The sequence below is a fragment of the Amborella trichopoda genome, chromosome 9 (assembly GCF_054954075.1).
Source record: "Amborella trichopoda isolate Santa Cruz 75 chromosome 9, AtrichopodaSantaCruz75HAP2 v2.0, whole genome shotgun sequence".
Lineage (NCBI taxonomy): Eukaryota > Viridiplantae > Streptophyta > Magnoliopsida > Amborellales > Amborellaceae > Amborella > Amborella trichopoda.
In genome coordinates this window covers 44,958,417-44,984,609 of record NC_142344.1, presented here as the reverse complement: position 1 = coordinate 44,984,609, position 26,193 = coordinate 44,958,417, and the positions used below count along the sequence as shown (strand labels likewise).

Here is a 26,193-nt window from a genome sequence, read left to right as displayed (position 1 = left end):
AAAAACAGCAAGATAAAAAACACAAAATAAAAACAGCAAACGATGTTATTAAACCAAGCGAACGTCAGAAACATTCCAAGTATAATAAGATCAAAGAAGAAAGAGATCAGGGAAAAAAAAAGATACAATAAAAAGTGAAGATAAATGAGAATACCAACCGATCCACTTATGAAATGATCAAATCTCCAAAGAACAAAAACCAGAACAAGCATAGATTGGAGAGAAGGGAGAAACATAAGTTGTGAATGAGAGTCTTTGGAAGTGACCTTATCGCGGGAAACTCCGCGTGCACGTCTCAGAGAAGGGAGAGAGGGGGGAAAGGCGCAACCGGATCGCCACGGGGTTTTTTTCACGTTCCAAGTCTTTAAAAAAAAGTTTTAGGGCGCGTTTAGGTGTCGGCGGTGTCCACGAGTCAGAACTCAGAAGCCCTCGTATATACACGCGACCTCCCTCTAAAATTGATTTGAAAGGTGGAATTTTTATTGGAAAAAGTTTATAGAGATCGGAGGGCTCTAAACGATCAGATTAGAGCTTATTTCAAAAATCTCCCCAATCGAGCAATGATTTTATGTAACCGATGTAATACGATGGAACAATTTAAAAAAATTATTTTATGACCATATAAGAAATATATATTGTTGTCATTTTAATAAACAATCACAAAAAAACAAAAAAAAAAATGAAAACAGTACTTTCTAACTCAATTAACATAAACTTTTCATTTTAATGAGATGTTTAAGTTTAAGCTTTAAAAATAAAATTTTATTTTTTATTTTTATGGATGGTTTTATTGTTATTAGATAAATAATATTAAAAAATAATAATTTTGAATTTATAAAGTGTAAGATCTTGAAATTCACCGATTGATAGGCTAATGCACGTATGATGAATTGGCTAAATTTTAGCCCTTAAATTCTTCGGCAATCGAAGGACGAGATTAAAACGTGCTTTATATCACTTTCAAAACCCCAAATCCATCGCCTCACTCCCGCTCTTCTCTCCTTCCGTCCCTCTCTCGTCCTCTCCCCACCTCTCTCTCTACCAGCAAGCTTTCTTCTTCCTTCTCTCCCCTAACTCTCCTCTCGTCTTCTCCTCCTGTTCCTCTCCCCTCTATCTTCGTCTTCACACCATCTCCCTGGATCCTCTCTTTTTCTCTTCTTCCCTCTCCAAGCTTTCTCTCTCTTTTTTCCTCACTCACTTTCTTTTTCATCTCTCTCATTGCTCCCCAAAAAAAAGGAAGATCACCAGCAAACTCAGAAGCTCCAAATAGCCAATCAATATGGCTCAAGAACCACAAACAAATTAGGGCTTGGTGTAGAAGGTGCATTTGACTCCAAATAGCCAAATCAGGGCTTTTGGTGTAGAAGGTGGCTCAAGAACCCCAAACAAATCAGGGTGGTTTAGAAGGTGCATTTGGCTCCAAATAGCCGATCAGGGCTTTTGGTGTAGAAGGTGTGATTTTTGTGCAGTTTTCTTGTAATTTTGCTATTCTTGAATTAATAAATAATGAAGATGGTGGGGAATTTGTTCTCTAATTTCATTTATTTATGTAGAGATGGATATTTACGTTTCATCATAGTATAAAGTAGGTTTTTATTTTTTTGCTGAAATGTATGGCAATGGTGGATTGATAATGGGGTTTTTTCGTTCTCTCTCTCTGTTTGTTATTGTATTCTTAACTTTATACTGTGATTTCAGATTATATTGGGTTGTGGCATTCTCTGCTTAGGTGAAATTTGTGAGGTTTATGCATTTGACATGAAAATCAGCAGGATTTGTGTGAAAATTTTAAGTTTATGGTTTGAGTTATTTCTACTCTTTTGGTGTTGCTCATTATTAATTCCAGTAATGCCTTGTTTTTTTTGCCCATAATGGAGAATCTAATTTCTTAAAAGTCAATAAAAAGGAGAAAGCCCTAACAAATAAAATGAAAACCCTTGAAAATAGTGAGATATAAAGCCTAGAAAGGAAGAAACTAATTTCTTAGATGTTAGTAAAATATATTTCTTCCTTCATTGCTTCTTTTTTTCAAATTATTTGTATGGTTTTCTTCTTCCTTTTTTTTTTTTTTTTTACCTGAGCCTCTTTCTAAACGACAAGTGTAATAGAATTGTGTTCAATAGTGTACTTTTTCTTTCTCTTGCTATAGCAAACTGTCTACTTGGTACCTTGGGAGAAACCCAACAACATTTTTGTGGATTTAAAATTTTGGGACCTACTTACAAATCATTATATGATTGTCTTCAGATAAAAAACTATATTTGACATATTTTTAATACTTAGGATTGATTGTTCGAAATGGATGGTTCAACAGACTTGTGTTATTAACAGGAGGAAGAGATAAATTGAAGGGATTTGTAGGAGAAAGAAACCCAAGTCTGTGTTTCTTTCACCGATTGTTGTGGTTTTCGTGGCAGTGTTGCTTTACTTGTTTTGCTTATGAGATTGTAAAGGTTTGAAAGGTTCTTATCTACCTATTTGCTGTAAGTGCTAAACATGCATTCACCCACACACACAAAATTCTGAGTCTTGGCAAATCACTTGGTCTTGGCAAATCACCATAGTTTTTGTGGCAGTATTTGGTTGTTTTGCTCAGTAGATTATGGAGGTTTATGAGGTTCTCAACTACTCTTGAGATATCAAAAAATCATGGTTGATGCTAGCCGTACAAAAGACGGATAGGTATGTAAACCATTGGTCTAGAATTGACATTTTTTTTTGAGGTCGCCATTTAGACTATCGAGCTGTCAATGTACACCCGAAGTCATTGCAGTAGATGTTCACATGTTGATAGCTATTTGGAGTTCAAGTGGCTAATATATGGAAGTGAGTATTGTCAAGGATATCAACAAGCTTACATTGCTAGCCAATGTCTCCTTCCTTCCAAAAGAAAATGTCCCTTTCCTTCCAATAAAAGGAGAAATACAAATCTCTCTCTCCTTCCACCTCGAATGCTTTGTGCATACTTACACGCCAATTTCTCAGTTCTCCTTTATAGATCATTGAATTCCTCTCATGTAACTTTGTCACCACCACCACAAATTCAAAATCCTCTAACAACTATCACGCACAAGCACTATGAGAATGAGCATTGCTCTAATATCAACTAATGATGGAAAACCCTTGAACTCTAATACCACACAGGGAAAACAGAACCAAAGATCTAATAAAATGATTGAAAATTTAAAGAAACTTATAACCCTTGGACTTATGAACTTATTATGGAAACTATGTGGTATGATATGGCTTCATGATTTTAAGGTTTTCAGTTTTGGTTTCTACTAACAGCAACTTACTATATTCCTCTTTAATGATATATGTTTTTTTGGGTTAATCGCATTCTCTCCCCAATAAGTTTTCATGGTCACAGTAAATTCTTTAGTTTGTCATGTATTGAAGATGCTTTATTGCGGCTTTAAATCTTATTCCATTTTGGCCTTTTATTGATTTTGTGATGGTTAAAGTGTAGTTTTCTTAGTCTTTAATATGACCCAGTTTTAGTATTTTCCATCGTCCATGTAAAATCTTATGATTTGGGGCAATCCTATAATTCCAACCCAAGTTATTTGGTTACTAAGATTTTTTTTTTTTCTTGACTCTATGTCATTATGCAGGCTATTTTGTATGGAATGATCGTACTTTGCTGCATTTGTTAAATGGAAACCGGCTATCATGTTTTAATGTGTAATACATTTGTAATCGTTCCAAATGATGCAGTTTGTGTTATACCCTTGGAATTGCCCATTTGGTTCCATATTGTACCTCTCTCACTCTCTGTCAATTGCTCATTTTCCTTTTCAAAATCGATACGATTGGGTGCTATTATCATCCCTTTTGACTGTAATCTGCAACTGTATGTCAGCAACAGTGCATTGATTTATTTCTATTGGAGGTCTTTGTACCTGAAAACGTTGGTTTCGTATCTGTAATATTTTTGTGAACTAATTGCAATTTTAGGTTCAGGTTATTATGTTTTCTAGTTAATCTATTGCCTTGTGTTATACTGGAGGGTACAAAAGCATTTGCAATTTTTGACTTTTCTGGGGTTCTTGAGTTAGAATTTGACATTTCTTTTCAGCCGATGGGCTTGTTATTGATAGTTTACTAAAAAAGCCCATTTAGGGAGATAAATCTTTTGTTATAAATACTTTGGTGAAGTAATGAATATTGTTTCCCCCCATAGCGGATCTTGGGGAGATAAATCTTTTGTTATAATGTAGGTGAGAACAGTTTAATCCCCCCAGAGCTTATTGAGATGTGTGTAGCTTCAAAAAAACTCATTCCAATTTGTATGTCTCATACTACTACAAATTAGGATGGAACTTTTGAATGAACCCTTATACAAGTAAACGAAATGTTGATATGGTTGATATTGTTGTGATTTGTTAATCACTTGATTGCTCTTAGTTACTCAAAATTCTCTCACCTAGTTATCTTTCGGATAAAACCCCTAGGACCTCACAATTCATGATTCTCTCCCACAGTTATCTTTTGAGATGGATGAGTGGTGATATAAGGCATGATAGAATTTGGTGATTCTAGAAAGTATATTGGAGTATAGCCTATAATGATGTATGCAATGAATGTATGGTGTTGGATGATTATATAGAATATAATAAATCTGTTGTTTTCCTATAATAGGATGGACCCCCACACATCGTCAAGTATGACTAATGATAATATGGGAGGCAAGAGAAATTAGCAATGGATGCAATCAAAATAGGACTATTGGTGCATGGGGACGGATGGTAGAAGCCATGAGAACCAACTATGGGGCAATAAACATCGGAATCAGGTAAAAGAAAAAGCATAAGTACTTTAGAACCATGTATGGTCACATAAAAAAACTTATGGCTGTATCTGGTTTCGGATGGGTATGATACAAGGAGGATTGTAATTGCCGAAGTTGGAATGATTTCCTAGCCGTATGTAATTACTCATTTGCATAGACTTTTAAAATGTTGGGCTAATCAATTCTGCCAATCTCCAGTGCTATTGATGGCTGTTTCTGATAAGGCGTTTACTCGAGAAATCATACCTCATTGGAATTAAAAAACTGTAAAATTTTTGTGGAAAACATAAAAATAAAGGAAAATATATTGGGAATAATGTACAATCTGATTTGGATGGTTTCAATGCTTACAATTCAAATTCTACACATGTTTTGTTGTAAATTATGCAGCATAGTAGATTATGCAGCATAGACCTTACTCATCGGGAAACAATGCAACATAGGCATAGAAAGTCGATCATGTTTCTCTTTAAATTGTCTAGGCGATATAGATCTGCATTCTCGTTGTTGTAGAACTTGGTTACTGGATTGTACTTTGAGCTTCCAATGATTACTAAAATTCATTGTGATACTTTGTTCTGACTTTCTCTGCATTTTCTCTAATTATGTTTGAGCTATAATGCCTTCCACTTTTTATTATTTATTTATGCTTAATATTTAGTGCCATCTAGTTTAAAGAAATCAACCTAACGAGGCTTTATTATAACTGCCAAAGATTACCATAACAATATGAGTCAATGGAACCCTGTAGAGGAAGCCAATTCATTGATCTCTTGTTGAAAGATGTCAAGAAAGAGAGGGGCTTCATGAAAGGTGCATGGAACCAGTGTTTTTTCTTTCAATCTAAAAATCTAACAAAATGTTGCGGTTGTCCAAATGGTTTAAAGTCCATTCCACAAGATTTTCAGATTGCAATACAAAATTTTCCAATTTTGGGTACATCCAAACTGGCACTCAAAATATCACGTTGCAGTACCCATCACCCAGACCACCTCTACCTGGATCCCATTCTCTGAAAGAATTTAATATTTCCTTAATAAACCCCGTCAAGATGATTATTTTTCTATAAGCAGATCGCTCTTTAAAGGTGGTGTGGTTGCAAGCTCAACAAGAGCTAGAGGAACTCCACTAGTGGTAGGATGGAAGACCAACAAGCACCTTGAAGCCATCATTGATACTCCATTGTGCTGCAGTGAGGTTACTAATCATGACTACATTTAGAGGAAGGCCATGGGTAAAGAGAACCCATGACTCCCTCAACATTATTAAGGAAGGACAAGATTATCAACGAGATAAGAAATGACGGCAGAAAAAACATCGGCCAGCAATATATCCACCAAGCAGAAAAGTTGTAGCCACTTACTACACTGGTTCTGTGGTGTAGTGTAGGGATTGCATAATTTAGTACATCATCACCACAATGGTCTCAAATGATGCCATCTTCATCCGTCATGGTATATACTATGGAATTTGATAGTGGAATAAAAGCACCCTCAAATTTAACAAACCTAGGGAACTCATTTGACTTGACAATCTCCCTGTTGGCAAACATAACTTATGGAAACCATCAAACTGGGCAATCCCCGCTCTATCAGACACGAGTTATGTTTGAACTCGAATCTTCAACATCAGCAAAATCGTAACCAATGTGATCTTGTAATTATGGTTAGGAATGTTAGGATCAGTATTTTTTTGAGCATAACATCTAGTTTTAGGATATTACTGAAAGAACAGAGAGTTAGATGTGGCTAAGAATGTTAGCACCATTATTTTTTTGAGAATAACATCTAGTTTTAGGATATTATTGAGAGAACAGAGAGTTAGAGGTGTTTGAAACTGAGACTCACTCGATTTTTCTTGTTTCGGTGAACCCCCCACTACAACAAATACAATACCTCAAAACCAATATGTCTATCACCGGCAAATCGATTTCAAGAAATCCAAACACCCAAGAACTGTATATTGTATAGTAAATTTGGGAAAAATAGAAGGAAATTAAGAGAAGCAAAAATAGGAAAGCTAAAACCAATGTTGCAAAAAATGTCGGGAGGCGCCTAGGTGGCCAGAGGTCCATGCCACCCAGCACCTAGGCAGGCACCTAGGTGGCCACCCAGAACCTGGGCAGCCTAGGTAGAGTAAAAAACATTGAAGATCCAAGTGTTAGGGTCAGATTTTATGTAAAAATTAAATAAATGCACTATATAACACATTTCAAGTTCAGAGTTCAAACTTCAAACCATTAGACATTAGACCATACTCCATAGTCCATACCATTGTCCAGACTCCATGCACTCTATAGTCCATACACATAGTAAACATAGGAAAATATAATCCAAGACATTGATTCATCATCAATATAATAATAGCCGGATGAAATACTGGTTAGGCTCAAAAGTTGAATGGTCAACTTTTGTAAGTTTGGAGCACTACACCCATGTTGGCTCTGCCAATTGGTTGCAAATTGATTGTGAATTACAATTATATATGAAATATAAATACAAGCAACAAACATGAAACTTGAACTTGAGGACTGGGTTAAGTATATTATTACATATATCAATTTTGGTCCTTTCACTCAACGTTATTAGACTCCCAAACGATATCAATACGCACTTCTAACTTACTAGCTCATCAGCGTATATAATGTCTTGGATATCCTGATTAGGGACCAGCACATCCAGACACTTATTAAATCCAGTCATAATTGCATCATTTGTGTATATATCCCTATCAGGATAATCAAAAGCTGCATTAAAAAAATACCATTTCTCATCAATAATCTTCGAAACTGGCCCATAGCAGCTCACGTCATCATCCAAATTAAGAGCTCTCTCTCTTGTAACTTTCCTTTGCCGCATACAAGTAGCCCATGAAGGGCGGTCACTGTCAACCATGTGAAAGATTTTTGACAAGGGAAAAAAATACCTTAAGAGTGCCCTTCACCCCTCAGCAAAAAGCCTTAGAAAAAACAATATCTCTCACCTTCTTCCCATTTTGAATCCTGCCCTACTTACATGCTCTCCAACCATCAGAGGTAAACATCTATCTCAATCCTTGAATGTATGATATTTAGGGATAGGTACTAGGTTGCAAATCTTGTGATCCCGGACCGCACAATTTCCTTCTTCTTTGTAAATATGCTCCTCATGCTGAGAATGAAGGTGCGAGTACAAATGAGTCATAACTAACCTATCCTTCTTAACTGCGCCTGCAATCTCACTCAAACCGCCAATAGTTTCAAGCATGAGGTCTATATATTGTGCTGCGTATGGTGTCCAAAAGATACTAAGCACAACAACTTAGCAACAACAACATTACAAGCAACATTAATTGTGACAACCTATATAACATGTTGCTCCCCAACCTCCTTGATGCCCTTTCTCCATTACTGTAAATTTGTAATGGGTATCATAACTATCATCAGAGGCATCAATAGACCTTAAAAAAACAATCCCTAAAGAACAATTCACCAACAAATTCATCTGACTTCTTCTCTTCTTATCACTCAAAGTATCAATCATAATATAACCTCATATTAAGCCGTGTATCTTTTCGTGACTCCACAATCTACCTCGTGACATTCACCTCTTTCTTTCAAAGAGGCTCTGAAAGCTCATATGGGGTTGGAGGTTTCAACCCATGCCCAAATTGGCCAATTGCCTCTCCTAAGGTATAGAAGCTGCTTAGGCAAGCGGCATTGAAGGGCCCGCCTTATAAAACCACCTAGCAATGTATTGTACGATTCTCTCTCTCTCTTCCTTATTCTCAATAGTTGTTTGCTTCTTTGTTTTCTCACCTGGAACCTCAGGGTTAGGCCCGCCTCATAACCCGAGGCCTCTTAGGCCCCCCACCTCAGAACCAATTACAACTCCCTATCTTTTACCCCTAGTCTGGGACATAACAAGTTGTCTCACCTCTTCACGCCCCTCCTGATTACTATCATTATCATCATAATTAACACAAACTCCAAACATTAGCTCTATTATGCTTGCTTATCTTTCGTCTTTTTTATTTTTTAATATACTCATATAATTTTTTAACTCCTCAATCACATCAGGAACTTTATGTTTCTTAAACCGGTTTAGACCCCCATTTTGTATCTTTCTCACAATAATTACATTCTATGCAATTTTTATCTAAAGGATTTGGGTTATAGCCATATTTACAACCCAATTACCACTTTTATCAGATTCCTAAGACATCTCAAATTAATCCAAGCAATGTAAAAACAAAATTTTTCACTAACCTTGATTGCTCAATCTTCAAACTTCTACTTTTGAGATGTTTTTCAATCTCAAAATCTTCTAGAAAACCCTTTAATAGTTCTAAAAAATCTCCAAAACTAAACCTAAACTCAATGCGTAATGTTTAGATAGATTTCTCATAACTATGTGAAACCCTTTAATTCTATGGAAATCACAAGATCTCTTCTTCTTTTTTTTTGTTTTGTTTTGTTTTGTTTTTTATGTTTTTTTTTTTTTTTTTTTTATGTTTTTCTCTCTCTAAAATGGTTCAAATGGGGTTTAGACTGCATATGGACCTAAACCCCATTTTTAAGAAGCTTAAAATAAATATCCTAAAATGCCCCTCAATGAGAGGCATTTTCGCACCTGGGCAGGCCGCAGGCCCTAGGTGACCGCCCAAGGCTAGGTCCTAAGCGCCTGCTTAGGTGAGGTCCTAGGTGCCTAGGCAGCCGCCCAATGACTCCCCACCCAGGATGGCAACCTAGGCTTGAGTGATGCTCTTAGACCCCCCTGGCGGATTTGAGGTGGTGAATTTTTTAAGGTGGGCTCTAATTTGATTGTTTAGAGCCTCGGCTCTATATAAACTTTTTCCAAAAAATACTAGTAGAATATATTAATAATAAATATTATAATAGTATAATAATATGCATAATATTAATATTTATATATTATTATAAAAAATAGATAATGATAGCTTTATTGTTATTATTATTAAAATTAGAAATTATTATAGTTTGCCTGCTCCGTGGGTAGAGCCATCTCTAGAAAATTTGTATTCTACCTGTTTTGGTGGAATACGTATCTCAAGGTTTGGACTTCAAAACATGGATGCAGATAGTCATGTCAAGATTAAAATTCCATCTCCAGATTGCATCAAATTGTAGAAATGCACAGTCTCTATGGAAATGAGTCCCCAAAGACCTGTTTCCAGGTTTCCAAACGGGCCTTAGGATGCTTTTGTTTAATAGGCATCAGCTGAAATTTCCAAATGTTTTTGCTCCATGGGTTACGGAAGGGGCAGGAGAAAATGGATTTTTCAATTCCTTGAATCCTGTGGAGCCAAAACATTTAGAAGTTAAAACTTCCACCAATCAAACATTTAGTAGGTTCTTGATGTGAAATTTTTGGGCTCACTCTAAGTCTAAACTCACAAGATGAGTATTTCCTAGACCTAAAAAACAAACGAAAAAACTTTTTTGACTGGATTGAGGTGTACCTCACTATATAAAAACAGTTAGAAATGGGGACTATACTGTACTTTTGCAGTATGCCAACCCCACTCGAAATCACTTGAAAGGCCATTCCGCTTTCCCTCTCTATGATTTGCATTCTCATTTTCCCTCTGCTCGTAGTTTCAGACTTTCAATTTTCAAGGTTTTGAGGGTACAGCCATGGAAATAATGGGAAAAATTTTTATTTTATTTGGTGAAATATTCATATTCATGAGTGATCTACGTTGATCAACTCTTATCATTCTGTTCTGTGACACTGATTTGATTTACAAGCGGGCGGATTTAAACACTGGCAGGTTCTGGAGGGTGGAAGCAAATAGGGTTCGAAATTCGTAAGTTTTTCAATCTCTCTCTCACTCTCTCTAGGCTATTTTTATGATTTTCTTTTATTGTTGGTCATCTGTTTGTCTAATTTCTCCCTCTTAATTTTTTGTAGGTTTTCTTGCTCTTAGATTATTTTCTCTCTCCATCTGTTTCTCTCTTAAAACCGCCTCTCAAACCCATCTCTTTCCTCCATAGGTGACTATGCCAATGCTATGGCTTTGTATGACAAGAACAGTTCAAGCTTCCTCTACTCTTCTTCCTCCCCCTCCCAGCCCAAAGAAAAAAAAGGAAAAAGAAATAAAAGAGAAAAAAAAAGAAAGACCTATATTTGGCCTGACATGAAACTAGAAGCCCTAAAATTTATGAATTCTGATTAATAGCACGGCCCCAGATCCTAGATTTGTGGTGCCTGCACAAGTTGGTGTTATTCCAGTTGTTTTTTCTTAGAAATGTTTTAGATTTCATTATGTTCACATGTCATTTGCATTGATTCTTGCATGATTTGGCAATTTGTTGGGTCTATAGATATGCAGGATTTTTCTTTCTCCTATGTAAATTGTGTTGATTCTCACTGGATTATTCGAAGCACTAGATTCAGTTTTTATAAGGGAAATATCTTGGGTTTCGTAGTTTGTAAGATTTTACCAATCTTTGGATTTTGTAACAGATGTGCACTATGGATGTATTCTCGTATTTGTTGATTTAATCAAATGTTTTGGTGCATCATTAGCGTTTTTAGCCGTTGTAATATGCGTAATACACTTTGTCATGAAGAGTGCCAACAATTGGATTAATAGGAGTGCATATTGTCCCATGAAGTTGAGTTGTAAATCAACCAAGATGTGAAGAAGTTTTCCTATTCTTTTTAGGATATTGGCAATCTTTTGACATTTAAAATGGAATTGTTTCCAGTGTATTTGTTCTGCAGGCATGTGCACGTTTCTTGAAGCCTCTATTCTTACAACTTGTTTTCCAGGGTATTTGGCCTATTATTATGGATATTTCATGAGAAGTTTGTTTCCACTGGTATGCTAACCTATAGAAGGTCTTTGAACTGTGCAAGAAGCTTCGGAAAGTTTGTAGTTTGCAGCTGGATAGAGGTAATTTGATTTTTCGGCAAAGGAAAATAAATTGAACAGCTTTACTTGCCAATGTCTCACTATTATGACATTGATGACATCATTGTGGATGAAGAGGTAATGGAGTTTCTTAATTTTATCTGCATATCTTTTTTTTATCTGCATGGATAAATTTTTCTTTTTTCTCGAGCTTACCATCCAAAATATTATCTGCTTTGCAGCTCGTTTCAGTCGTATTTCAAGTGACAGCAAATGGGGTTGGACTTCTAGATCCTGGATCAGAGACTAATAGTGTAGGGTATATTTTTTTTTTTGTCTTTTATCAGATGGTAATAACTTAATTTGGGTTGATATACAACCATTAGAGAATTATCTTGATCGGTCTCCACTAGTTGTCTAATGATTGAAATTGAATCACTCAGGTTGAACAAGGTGCGAAGATTGATGTGACCTTCTGGCTTGCTCAGGAACTGTATTTGCGAGAAGCAGCCTCTATTAATTTGCCTATTCATTTCAATCAAAAGTGAGTGCTCTCATATCCACTTAATTAAATAATGATTGGTACAAGTAACCAGATACGACAAGATATCTCATCAAATTATTTACGTGTTCTTATAATGGAGTGTTTCTGAAATGATGAGTAGGACAAGGAAGGAAGTCCAGGCTGATCCTGCGTGCGTGGATCTGAGGAGTCGGTGTCCTTACTTTTACGAGTTAGGATACAAGATTGCGCCCATGTAAGTTGTTGCCTATCCTGACCTCTACCTTCAAGTATTTATCTCTATTTTGAATTTCAAAATAGTGTAAGTTGTCTTGTGAGGGTTCAATTAGAGAATATTTAATTGCAGCAATTAAATGTGCTTAGTCAATATATCTGTTGATGGTAAGTTATACTTAGGACAGGATCGTCTTACTCTTTGTTGATGGTAGGGTTGCTGATAAGGAGCTTGGGGCCTTCATCTCATTAACATTTAATGGGAGGTATAAGGAAATCTTGAGCAAATCTCATGGGGCTGCATTTGCCGCTGTTCCCAAGTTTTTGCCTCTTCTCACCAAAGAAGAAACCAATTGTGAGTGAAGTTACCATTTGTTCAATTTGAACTTTCTTTGATTTCCGTGGCTTCAGTACTTGTTTTGTTCCTCTTATATTATAATTGCACTTGTGACTAAACTAAGGAAGGAACATGTTGGTTGTTTATTTCAGTATACGAAGCAGCTCGGAATTCAATGATAGCATTCAAGGAGTGGAGATTAGGGGTATCAAGATTGGAGAGGGCGTCAGTGCTTGGAAGGAAAAGGAAGCCAATAATCGGTGAGATGCATGGACCAACCCCATGATTTGTATACTCTTTCTGCAAGCTTTATATTCAAGAATGTGAGAAATTATCCATCTTCTTGGTTGTGCTGTTCATGCTTGAGGCTTGGCATGTAATCCTAAGTGAAAAATGTGAACTAACTAGCCATGGATTTGTATTTGGGATGTTTCTTTAAGTCTCTTGCAATTTGCGAACTTTTGTAATTTAGTGAAATATCAATATTGCTGATGTTCTTGAGTAGGATTAGTCTTTATAGTTATCACTGAAATTTTAGTAGTAATCGACTAATCTGGAACATATGTGATTGTGAAATTCCAAATCAAGAAACATAGCTCAACAAAATAATTTTAAATATGATGGCGTTGTACTTTTTGAAGTCTAGGCAAAGCCTTGTTTTACTGGGGCTACTTTATGTATTTTGGACACTTGAATTTGCTGAGGTAGTCACAGCTTCATTTATGCTTTCCATGAAGTTTTGTATAGGGATTTTTTTTTTTTTTAAATCGTTGCAAAATCTGTGACAAGCTTTTTTGCATAGTGCGATACTTACTGCCCTTCATATCCGCTGGGTCTTTCAGGTTGGTTGGCAATGATGATACCTACAAGCTTGCCAGATATTTCTTTTGTCTCATATGCTTGCTACAAACTTGTCAGAATTTTCTTTCTTAATCAGCAAAATTATGACTTGTGACACTCAAGACAAGTAGATCAAAGTGAAGCAAAAACAAGAAAATGGAAAGTAAATGATAGAAAACAATTAGTAAAGACTACACTCTTAATTTGAAAGGATGTATAATAATTAGTTGGACTGCATGCGTAGTTTAAAGGACATAATAATAAATAAAGACAAAGAAAGTTATAGAGCCTTTGCTGGCCCAAAAAGTATCATGCCATTATGAAAGTCGTAAGGCATGCATTATCACTATAACTTTTATATTTGGCCATTCAAAGCACACGTAAAGGAAAATGGATACCTCATTTGTAGTTGGTACAGTGGTTTGTGCGTTGGGGGACGAATAACTACGTATGCCCTGAGATATCCCACATCCATCTTTAAGATGGATGTGGGGTTGTGTTCTCGCCAAAAAAAGGTAAAATAAGTTTGAAAATATTTTAAAAAATAATTATTTTTAGTTTTTAAAATTTATTCTTTTTAACACATTCACATCCTCCATGATGAGATTATATATACTTATAAAATTAGGTCCAAAATCTATCCCAAAAATGTGTCATGAAGAAGGGACATATCTCCATGTGAGTCCTAGGACTCATAAAAACCATCCTTTGTAGTTACATATGGACCACACAATTTTGAGAGAGAGAGAGAGAGAGAGAGAGAGAGAGAGAGAGAGAGAGAGAGAGAGAGAGAGAGAGAGGGAGCTGCAGATGGAGAGCGATGTGCATGCCTACTAGCCCTCAGGTCATGTACTATTAGTCCAAAAAAGCAAGATTATTATTAATGTTAAAAAAAAGGCAAAATTATTATTTGGATGTAGGACTGTGCATGTGAGCATGGAGGATGTGTTTATGCAATTGGATGAGCAGATATTTCCACGAAAAGGGTGAGTCTGTGTTTGTACATTTTACTGATGCTGTGAATGCTGCTATTTTACTTGAGGTGTAAAACATTGTGAGTTTGGTTTATTCTTGCTTGAAATTTAGTCTTTTTAATCCTTGGTTTTAAAATTTGCTTTTTCCCTTGTATTATTTAACTTTGCCAGTGGGCTTACTGAAAGTAGAAGTATATTGTCACAATGAAACACAGAAAAAAAACTTAGGACCTCTTGCCTGCACCCTTGATAAACCATATGCTTTTTCACTGCTATAGCAGCCAGTCCAAGTGTGCATTGTTGTTTTGCTTTTTTTTCTCTATGTTTAATTTCGGTTGGTATAGGGGTTTATCAGGGCGGAGAACCACTACTATCATAATGTAACTTCTACCAGTTCAAGGAACCATTGATTCTTCAATATCTAAACTGGGCCATACGGTTTTTGAACAATAACATCCACTATATTCTCCCTTGGGAAGCGTATAATGGTTAGGCTTGTATGGAAACATAAATGTCACAATAGGATGGAAATCAAGGAGTAAAATTGGGAAAAAGGAAAATATCATGTAAATGGAGAAACTAGGATTATATGGCCCCAAGAAGCGACTCCAATATTCATTCCTACATCTAGGAGTGTTTTTAGGATCTCAAATTTTGGGATGTAACCTCAATCTAGCAACCAACCTGGAGAAAAAAAAGAAGACATTTTGTATGTGCTTGAAAAAATAACATCTTTAACAAATTTTTGATCGTCAGATTAAAGTTTTCAAGAACTTGCATAGTTTTTCTCTTTTGGGTAAATACTCATCCGCTGATTCTAAAGTGGATCCCAAATTTCATGTTGTAAAGTACTCTTACATAGCTCTTTTGCTTGATTCAGTGTACAATGTGCCTTTTTCGGAGCATGTTGTATACACTCGAATATTTTAAAAGGATGTTTTTAAAACTAATAAACTGTTATTTTAAATATTTGGAAAATAATGATGTCATTTCCATTTTTTCAATTTTTTATTTCTGAGTACCATAGTGTTTAAGCTGTTTCATTACACAAAATTATTAAATAAGAGATCCACTTCCTATATATCTGGTGTCTGAACCATGAGGCCAGACCCTAAAACTTATATCACTTTCACTCAAATGACAAAAGAGAGACTGAAAATCTTCAAACACCTGTCATATAAGCAACTTGAGAATAGCGAGATGGCGCTCACAAATACAAATAACTATATATACACAGGTGTGCATCACAAAATAATGCATCAAATTTACAATGACTCTTGCTACAACAAAATGCTCACCAATACTCTCCTTAACTCAAAATGCAATAAGCCTGCACAAATTATGCACAGAGATTGTTACCAACACTTTTAATTATTCTCTCAAAACAGGGCTAAATTTTTGGGCTTGGTAAATAGATTCATTTTCCTTCCAAAATTTTTTCCTGACTTTTCCAAGGCTCGCTTCTTTTCGTTATGGCAATTTTATGGGTTTAAAGTCACACCCACATAAAACTGAATACGAGGGGTTGAACCCCTTGATAGGTCCTCTCTCCAAGATCCCTCAAATGATTTAATAGTTTCCTAGCTTTGTCTCTTCCCCTTGAGTTCCCATCAACAGAAATATTGATGACATAAGGGATAACCCTTTCTCTCATAAATGATTGGCAATGATCATAACTCTGTGTGCAGAGCGAGAGGAAGAAGATCCAATGCTCAAGAAACTCTACAATGGAGAAAATATACCCATCAGTATTTTTACAGGAGTGCTTTTGTAGGATCCTTATGCAATCTCTTGAGAGTTTGGTATCAAATAAAAGTGGGATAGGCATGGGAAATTGGGAATACATCCTGATGAGATAAATAAGGAATTCATGTCTCCAAGAGATGATAAATTATGCAGTATTTTATACAGCATGAACCCGACATTTCCTGACTTGGTCCTCGAGAATCTTTTCAAGATAATTATGGTGCCTGAAAATAATGTTTCGGGTTTATAGCTATCGTGGCCAGACAAAATTTTCAAAACAGCTAAAATCTCATCAGCTGTCCTGGAATCAATAGATTTCACAAGAAGGCAACATTCATCTTTGAATGGACATGTAGTTTGACTTCTACTAAGAAAACAACAGACCAAGCATAAAAGATATCATCTATACTCAAGAATCAAACTCACCAAAATAAATGACAGTACACCATTGTCCAATGGATGATGTCATGTTGTACTTCAAGGCTAATCCACCATCCATTCCCATTGACTGACAGAATAACTAAACCCATGTGAATATCCATGTGAGTCCCATTCTAGTTTATCTCCAACAATCCATGAAGAGGAATGGGTGGTAGATGTAGCCTTGGAGTACCATATGCCATAGTCCTTTGGAGTAGTGTATCCTTACGGTCTTATTTCAGTCAGTCTTACCTGCCATTTCTTACAAATGCTCTAAGTGCCATTGCTCCGGCCCTCTCTGCTTTTACATCAGATAAGTCTCCAGCATCCTTAAGAAAACCCGTCAAGACTGGGAAAAAACCTTCAGAAAACATATAATGGTGGGCTTCACCATGCCCTTTTAATAAAAGCTTAAGATCTTATGTGCTTTGCATTGGGAGTCTATGAGTGGTGAGGTGAGCCTCGCATGAAGCTCTACATAGATTCCAAGGCTGCAATTCAAAGAAGAAGATTCAATTCCCAAGAACTACTATTCCATGAAGAATTCATGCTCCCATTGTAGCAATCCAATTTCTCATGGTGGAAAGAATCCAAATAGTAGCTATTATCTGAAGAGCTTGCCCATCTGTTGCTTATGTGACTATGGGGGGTGTATGATTATGATGTTATGCTATCCAATACATAGGCAGGAACACCATTCAAAGAATTTTCTAAAGCAGATGTATGACTATGAGTAGTGTATGATGATAATGGGATGACATCTCATACATGGATATGAGCAACATGAAAAGAATGATCAGAACTAGCGGTGGAAAGGGATTTGATGTGGTGAATGCACATAAAACTGATGGAACGGGCTGTGCATGTGGATCTTGAATGGTGAGCTGATGCTTTCTGCGCCACTTTGAGATTAGTTCGTCCACGGTGGAAGCAATTACCAGAGGCTCATACATGAGCTAAAGAGAAATTAGGTACCTGAATTCTCTAGGAGGAATAGGTGAACCAGGTGAATCGCTGGGAATTTCTTCAAAGCCCAAATTGGGATTTGGTTTCTCCAAATTGGTTTCATTAGAGACTTGACATATTGCTACTTCTCTATCTCAGATGTGGAAAAACATTGCTCAACACTTGTAACTTTTTATATATAAATATTGGATTGTGGGTCGAGTTAATAATGACCTAGACCCGATCCTTCTCAATAAGGTCTAGGATGGACCTTGACCCAGACCTGATCCATTGAGTCCAATGTTTGTGTCCAGTCCTGGACCCATGTCGGGTCAACCCGACCCAATTTCCACCCCTATCATCGGTACATGTGTTGGGCGAGATAGATGTATTGTGGGAGACATTTTTAAATATCATCGGCTTCTTTGAGATAGAGCTAACACGGTCAAAGGACCCTTAATGCAATATCAAGGAGCTCCTACCATAGAATGCAACATTTTCTCACTGTTTGATTGGATTAGTGAGTGGCTATGTTTTGGTTTTCAAGATGACCTTTCATTTAGTAGTATCCATATGATAGAGATCCTGAGGAGAAACACTCGTTATATATATATATCTTGGGTGACATCTCTGATGGGAGTGGAGGATTGAGATTTAAGTCCTAAAATGCTACACAACGATATGACCTTGTATTTGTAATAGTATGTTATAGGAAAGATGTGGCTTTTGTGTCTTTGTTGTTTTGTTAGGGTGCATATTTATGTATCTTTGATCAGTACAGAATTGGTTAAGGGTTTATCAACATTCACAATTGGTGGAACTTGTGCTTGTGGGGTTCCCTTTTCTTGGATCCTGTTATGATCAGGCATGACTGGTTTCTATTAGTTTGGAGTAGGATGAAAGTCTCCCTTGTTATGTATAGAAATCCATTACCACAGCTTTCTTGGATTAAAAGTCCTTTCCCGTTTAGATTCTAGCTCATTTCGTTGCAATATTTGCAGGTTGATTGAAAATGTGGTTGGAGATTGGTTACTCTCATGAATTTATTTTCAGGTTGAAAAGAAGCTCCAGCTGGTCAACAAAGCTCTGAATATCTTCGAATAGAGTGGTCTTGAACTATTCTAAATCTTGGACCATGAACTTCTTGCCAGGGAAATTAATAGGGAGGTGGACATAAGAAAAAATAGATTAAGAAATCTTTTTAAGACTAATTTTTAAGAGGTGTTGAAAAAGGAAGAAATTTACTGGAGGTTTAAGAGCTTTTGTCTCAGAAAAGTTGTTCCTTTCACAAAATGTTCAATGCCAAACTGATAAAATTCTTACTTGACAAGGTCAAGTATGATGATGTGGTAATTACCCAAAAAAATATGATGATGTGGTTGCCCTCGGCAAGTGATCTAACATGCCTCTTCTCATGCAATGCAATTGTAGGAGCAATACATGTCAAAAATATGTGGAGCACACTTTCTGAGTTCACCGTCAGAGATGCACACTTTCTTAGTTCACCATAGGTGGGGCAAGATAGAAAGTCCTAAATATAGACACGCATATTGGTTTACTTCGTATATTATAACGAAATACTTTCTTCTAAAGATTTTGGACAGCACCTTTTTGCTTATCACTTGCCCAGAATAGTGATGAAATAACCATAGAAAAAGCATTGGTTGACATTTAGCTCGGATGGTCTTGGTATGACTTTATATGAATAGGAATAGTTAGATGCTAATGCCAAATCATTTCATCATTGCCCTTGACACTCAAATATATTTTACAAAACTTTGGCAAGTGCAATCTATAGAAAAATATTGAACACACTATTATGAGTTCACCATTAGAAGGTGCAAATTAGAGAGACTCTATATGTACCCTATAAAGTTCTGACATTCGTTCATATAAATATATGCCATGCATGTAAAAAATGGCTGCTCTTTTGAAGGTTGAATTTTAGACTATAAAGGTCTGGCATTCAATCATATAAATATTTTCTGTGCATGTCAAAACATTATTGAGGGTATGACCATTGATAGAAAAGAATGGAGGGACAAGATTCATATAGCCGACCCCAAATAATATGAATAAGTCTTAGATGATGATGATGATGTTTGAACATGGCAAACCTTTTTCCTGACTTTTTAATTTATATTTATGTCAATAATGAGAAAACATCTACCCAGAAATGATTAATACAGGGAGATCAGTTTGTGATGTGAATGGCCGAACAATTAACTTGCTCAATTATTAAACCTATCTATCTATCTATCTATCTATCTATCTCTCTCTCTCTCTCTCTCTCTCTCTTTCTCTCTCGATTATGCTTGTGTCACACTTGAAATGATGAGTTGAGGACATTATAGATGGCTGGTTCATGTATTTATTGCAAATTTCTTATTAAGCATGCCCTCACTTGTCTACATAGATATCATGCATGCTATGGGTTAATGGCTACCCATGCCAATGGCCTCTTTTTTTTTTTGAGAAAACCCATACCAATGGCGTTATCAACTACAAAGTCCTAAAACTTGTTTTTTTTAATATTGGTTACAATGTATATACCAACAGCATTGGCCTAGAAAAACACTAGTAACAAGGGGTGATTTGGTTTAAGTGGAAGGTTCTGAAAGGGCAACAAGAAGTTCCCAAAGGACATGGGAAGTAGTAGGGAAAGATACGGTGACTTATGATCTGACTGGGTTATGACTCTTAATATAGCGGAATAACGGATTAGGATTTGTGTAACTGACCCCAAGTAGTTGGGATGAGGCTTAGATGATAATTATGATGATGATGATGATGGTTATGATCTATGTTTAGAATATGTCTAAACCAAATGCACACAAGATGTAGGGTATGGCAGCCCACAAGTTGGATGCTATACAAGAATGTACGAAAAGTATCCTAGAACCTTGCTATGATAGTAAAGGAAAGAGAATGAGAAAAAAGTAAGGCCGAGAGAGAGTGAGAGAATGAGTGCAATATGACAAGACTCAGGGCGAAGGAGGGGGTGAGGAAGGTGGGAAAGATGTGAGTGGAAGTGGGGAGTGAAATAAAAAAACCGAAACAGACTATGTGTAGAGACATTTTCAAAAATCAAAACCAAATATTAAGGCTGCGATAAGTGTAAGGTGGGAAAGGTGGGGGTAGAAGTCGGGAGTGAAATATAAAAACCAAAACAGACTATGAATAGAGACATTTTCAAAAATCAAAACCAAATATTAAGGCTGCGATAGGTGTCTACAATTCGCCATCCATGCCGTTCTTTGCATGTGTATCATCTTCTATTTTGAAAGTGCAAGAAGTCACATACAATATTGATTCTAGGGCTAAACATAAGTGATGTTAGTGGTGTGAATGTGTGGCAAGTGCTTATTATTGGTATTTAGAGAACTTTTACTTTATATGACAACAACATTAAATACATTAAATCTGTAGAGCTCGATTCTTTTATGTTCTTTCATAAGAGGAAATAACGTGTTGACAGGAGTCTTACTTCTATGATGATTTTTTTATTTACTAAAGATGTGACTGACTGGTATCTCTTTTTATTGGGAAAACTTTCACCTCATGATGAAGTATTTTTCCGACATTTTCTTTGGAATAGGGCGGGTGGTGTAGGAAAACATGTTTTCTTACCCTTTAACAAAGCATTATATAGAAAATGTATAATGTTTCCAGGTTCCTCTCTGAGACTAAAAGTTCCTCCAAGTACTGGTTACCAATCTTTTCATCTTTTTACATGAGCTACATCTCTTTCCACACGGATACTCTTTTTTTAGAAGTCTAGATGAAGCCTTTATGGTTGAGGAGAACGTTAGTAATAGACAAGTGATCGTTTATAAAATCATCTACTAAAGCTGAGCATATGGCCATGTCATTTAGATCAGTGAATAGAAACTTGTTCCGCGTCGGTAAAAAATTGCCTGTCAACTTGACTCATGCAATGAGCGAGTTTCATAAACGAAAATATCGTAATTTTCCTTTATCTATTATGTCTTTAATTATGAGGTGGGTTAAGATCCCACTATCAACACTTCATTTTTGTTTTTCACAAACAATTTGAAAAAGACTTGCAGAGTTTTTCCATATAACTCTTTTGACTTGGAAAATTGACTTGGTTTTGATGGTGACCGAGTTGGCTACATGTTTGAGTATTTAAATCCTAGATCTTTATGCCATGACCATGAGATCTTATGGCTGTATTGCGTAGTGAGCATGGAGCTAGTATGGCTAAGCAGTCTGGTGTTTTTGTTTTTGAGGTCATTCGGTGGGGATGATGAGCCCCTACTGTTTTTTGAAATTGTTAGTGGTTTTTGAATGCGTTAGGTGAGAATGGAAGCTTAGACCTTACTTAAGGTACAAGTGATGCTGCCATCATGACCCCAACCCCATTGTCAAAAAAAGTGGTAAGGGGATTTGGCCCCCTACCTTTTGGTGAAAATGGAGTCAAAGACCTCATCATAGGGCTCTGCAATACTACCGCCAAGGCCCCATGCCATTCTCAAAAGGGGTAAAGTCAGTGGGGATTTGGGCCCCTACCCTTTGGTGAGAATGGAGTCAAAGACTTCATGATTGGGCTCATTGGTACTATCGCCAAGGCCCCCAGCCCATTCTCAGTAGTCTGGTGTTGCACTATAGAATGATTCATGTTCTCTATTTTAATCCATCTTCATTTCATTCAACAACTCATCACATCTAGCATTGTGTCCATGCCTCTGGTGGCAGATATGCTCTAGACGCGACTTCAGTAAGGCACAATTTTAAGTTAGCAGATATCCCAAGTAAGTTTCTCATGATAATCACTCAACGTCAGTTTCATGAGGAATATTGATGCATTTGTATGTTTGTTGGCGTAAGGCCACACTTGGCATTATACCATGTATATATATTATGAGGCCGTTTATATTTTTTTTTGTCCTCTGTCCTCATAATTGTGTGTTTGCATGTGCACACATTGGATGCATTCCCATCTCCAGCAAATGAAAATTGTTTGTTTTAAATTGAACTTTTTATTTTGACAATCTAGAATCTCTATCTTGTCCATGGATCAAAATTTGAAACGAGCAATACAATTTTAGGAATGATGATGACTTACTTTTGGAAATTTTCTATTGACTGGGGATCCGGGGGATTGGTGGATCATATCAGTATGGATCTGGAGTGTATTCAACTACCAAAAGTTGCTCTACTTTCCAACTTTCCCTTTTACTTTGATGCCATAATTGAGGAATCGTTGCACTTGCAAAGTTGCATGATTTGGGTTCACAAGTTCTCTAGAATTAGGTGTTGTTACCCCATGCTCTATGCTGAATTTGTGTAACTCTATGAACGGACTTGAGCTTTGACAACTATCCCCATGATCTACACACACCTTCAATGATGACCGCCATAGAGGTCAAGTCTTGCTATTAGTCTGTGTTAGAACTCAGTCCTGGCACTACATAAAAGTGGTAGTCATGGTAAGAGGATGCTCAAGAAGAAATTTTAGAACGTGAAAAGGGACTCCTCCCTTTATGTGTGATTTCTTGCTGATAACTGCTGGGGACACTTTCCTCTTTCTCTGATCGTTTATGCTTGTGGCCTTAATTTTCTCTCTTAAATTTATAACCGTTTCTTTTTTAGTCTCATCCCAAATACAGGGAATAATGAAATTGATCATTTAAAAAATAATAGCACGAACACAATGATTCAGAGATACCAACAAGAAATATGTCTGATGCATAGGAAGTTGGAAGAGAAATACAAGAGTGTAATGACTCACAAATTGGTTCCTCGACATCCCAAGAAATTGCATTGTTTTAGGAAAATGCTTAATTCGGTAGGATAACTAGGAACTATGGGGGGGAACAGCCGGCTGTACAAACTTTTCTTCCCCTATTTATTAAGGAAATTAGAATCAGTTTCTTTTGCTTGATTCTCATTTACGCCTTGCAAGAAAGACCCAACGTGATACCTCTCTACTTGGAATGGTGGAATTTCTCTTTTACAGATTATAGCTTTCGCAAAAGAGATAGAAACTATTTGAAGGATGGCATAGTCCATTTTAGCATTCTTCCATAATTCTCGTCCTGCTTTCTTACATAATTTTTCTTCATCTAAGCTATGAAGGTCTACAAAATAATTTGAACAGGTTTCTTAGTGAGTAGATAGGTTCTTCCTACTGTGATCTCTCACTGACCTGAGTACTGATCCTCCTACTGGGCTAGAACTGGCTAAATCTGACTTGAACCTAAACCACACAGCTTGTGGAGAGCACCAAGCTGTAGAACAAATGAGAACTCTTCCAGGCCTGCACACACCTGGTATTCTGTCAACAATTATTGAACTCATAAAAAAAAATTGCTTTGGTTCTAAGAAAATTAGCTAATTCCCTTAACACAAAACAATATTGTTTTAAATCCCTAAAAGGACGACAATTAAAATTTGTTCCTTTAGTGATTTAAAACATGGATTGATTCAAGTTGGCACCTAATTTCACATATGATGATGTAAACACAGGTAGCTTTTTAATTCATTAACCTGTGATGTACTAATATTTTCCTTTTTTGAATTATGGGATCATTGTATCTCTGTAAGGATGGCAGATATTGCTGCGATTAGTTCTTTTTCTAGTTAACTTCCGTTTTTCCTTTTCCTTTACATTCTCAATTTCCATTTTCTCTTGTCTCTTCTTTTCCCTGGAAATGGAAGAGAGTCTATCATTCTTCAATTATGTTTTCAAGGCTGATATTAAGCCATGTCCTCTTGTTGTTGCAACGTTATTTGGTAGATATTTCTTGTTGACTCAAATGCTACACAGGCATCTATAAAATTATGGAAATAGCACCAATTAAGATTGTTCTGAATCTGATCTTCCATAAACAAATGGAAGTAGGATACTATAGGGATCTCCCCTTTATTTGAGAAAAATTTAAACAAGGGATCCTTACAATCTTATATGCTGTAGACATCAGCCAGGGACTTGTCCCCCGAGTTTATGATAGGGGATCTTGCCAGTTCCTTCATTGTGATTTGCCTTCTATCATATTCAGTCTTTGTATACTTGGGTTATTGGTATTCGAGTGATACTTTTGTCTTGTGAATGATTAAAAATATCTACATCTATTTTGGTATTGCGTGCAACAATTATTTCTATTTTTTCTGTTTATTTTTCCATTGTGGTACAACAGTTAATAGAGTTTATTTTCGGTGATGTTCGCATTTTCCCTGCTAGCAATGCTTCTGTTGAGCTTCAAAGCCTTTAATCTGCAATTTCCTTTGCACATGTCCTTTTGGTTTTCCACTTCAGTTGTTCTTGGATCTGCTATCTTTAGGGATGAAATTCTTCCTTGGTTGCATGGAGATCATGCTCTAATATTAAGTTACATTAAATTTTAAAAATTTTATATAGACCCCTGTGGTTGTAATACTAGTCTTCGCTTCTTGTTTAGGGTGTCATGAAGGCAATAAATGTTAATAAGTTTACTGCTGTTGGTTGCACAATGAAAATATGGATCGCTGATTGGTTTGCACAATTAAATAATAAAATTGGAGGCGACCTGAAAAAGATTCAAGCAATTGGTCATTACCTGATTGAGATATGGAAAGCTGTAGGTATGAATCTTGACTGCATTGAGTTTCTGTAGTCATTAGAAGAAATTAACTCATGGGCTCATGAATACTGGCCTCTTGTGATGGACATTGCCTGAAGAAACAAGCTTTGAAGAATATTAAGGTGAGGATGGTCTTTGTGGCTCACAACACTTTACATTAGGCAGCATGTGCATGTGCATGTAATTGCGTACATGCTCAGGAAGGTCTATGAAAGAGTCCTTTGTCGATGAGGTTGTGTATGTGCTCATAATTTGGCTGTAAATGCACCCCTCCACCAGGGTTCTTCAAAAATATTGACCATATATTAGTATCTATCTATAAAATACATATATCATCATCATCATCCGAGTTTTATCCCAATTTATTGGAGTCGGCGACATGAATTCTGTTCTGTAAAATGGCCATACCCTTTGGCAGATCATAAATCATCATATCTTATCATTTTATTCTAAACCAATGAGACATTGATGTCAAAGGCAAAGGATATCTCAAGCAATTTTTTTCTCCTTCATATAAAAACACAAGATATCGTTATTTCGAGCGCCAATGTAGTAGTTTCTTGAAAAGATTTGAGGTTTCTTGGTGGAGGGGTTAATTTGAAAGTGCCCCTTGGCTAGTGTTGACAATGATACACCCAGCGAGCATTCCTACGGATGGACAGTTGAAGATTTAATTTTACCCAGTTAATGTCTCTGTGGGCGCCAATACTGTTTCGTGGAACGTTTGGGCTTGCCACAGCGACACAATCCTGGACTTGTATCTGATTGGGGGTTAAAGAATTTTCTTATAACCAAAACTTCCCTATCAAATTCTTATTTGGTGGCACCCTTAGGTACACTATAACCACAATTCACCACCTCAACAGATGTAGGGCCAAAATACAGTTTGTTTACAAATGAGAACTCTTACACTCCTATCATTTCCTCAGCTCCCTTTCGATCCATTTCCACAAGTTCAT

The 26,193-nt window shown here is 36.4% G+C and overlaps 2 protein-coding genes across 71 annotated transcripts in view; one reads left to right on the top strand and one right to left on the bottom strand.

Moving 5' to 3' along the window:
• Positions 1-451, bottom strand: part of LOC18426293 (vesicle transport v-SNARE 13) — a 41,530-nt gene extending 41,079 nt beyond the window's left edge. For 25 of the 35 annotated variants that reach the window (XM_088847898.1, XM_088847905.1, XM_088847920.1 and 22 more), the window contains exon 1: positions 267-451. The gene's annotated coding sequence lies outside the window, so the exon portion shown is untranslated. Of the gene's footprint in view, positions 1-158 lie in introns of all 35 variants that reach the window. The other 10 variants (XM_088847913.1, XM_088847926.1, XM_088847914.1 and 7 more) reach the window with 1 other exon arrangement.
• A 410-nt stretch (positions 452-861) lies between these two features.
• LOC18447101 (DNA replication complex GINS protein PSF3) lies at positions 862-18,669 on the top strand. Of its 36 annotated transcripts, none has more exons than XM_088847866.1 (10): positions 862-1,452; positions 4,642-4,795; positions 10,565-10,600; positions 11,569-11,692; positions 11,893-11,964; positions 12,094-12,194; positions 12,316-12,408; positions 12,602-12,741; positions 12,876-12,983; positions 18,650-18,669. In XM_088847866.1, the coding sequence occupies exons 2-10, from the start codon at positions 4,674-4,676 to the stop codon at positions 18,652-18,654; spliced, it is 801 nt and encodes a 266-aa protein (XP_088703992.1). In that variant the 5' UTR covers positions 862-1,452; positions 4,642-4,673; the 3' UTR covers positions 18,655-18,669. The 36 variants fall into 36 exon arrangements, 35 of the variants coding, with proteins under 35 accessions (XP_088703992.1, XP_088703990.1, XP_088703989.1 ...); XM_088847864.1 differs by lacking the exon at positions 18,650-18,669 and adding an exon at positions 14,484-14,769; XM_088847863.1 differs by lacking the exon at positions 18,650-18,669 and adding an exon at positions 13,566-13,853 and having other exon boundaries at positions 11,659-11,692.
• Positions 18,670-26,193: the final 7,524 nt, after the last annotated feature.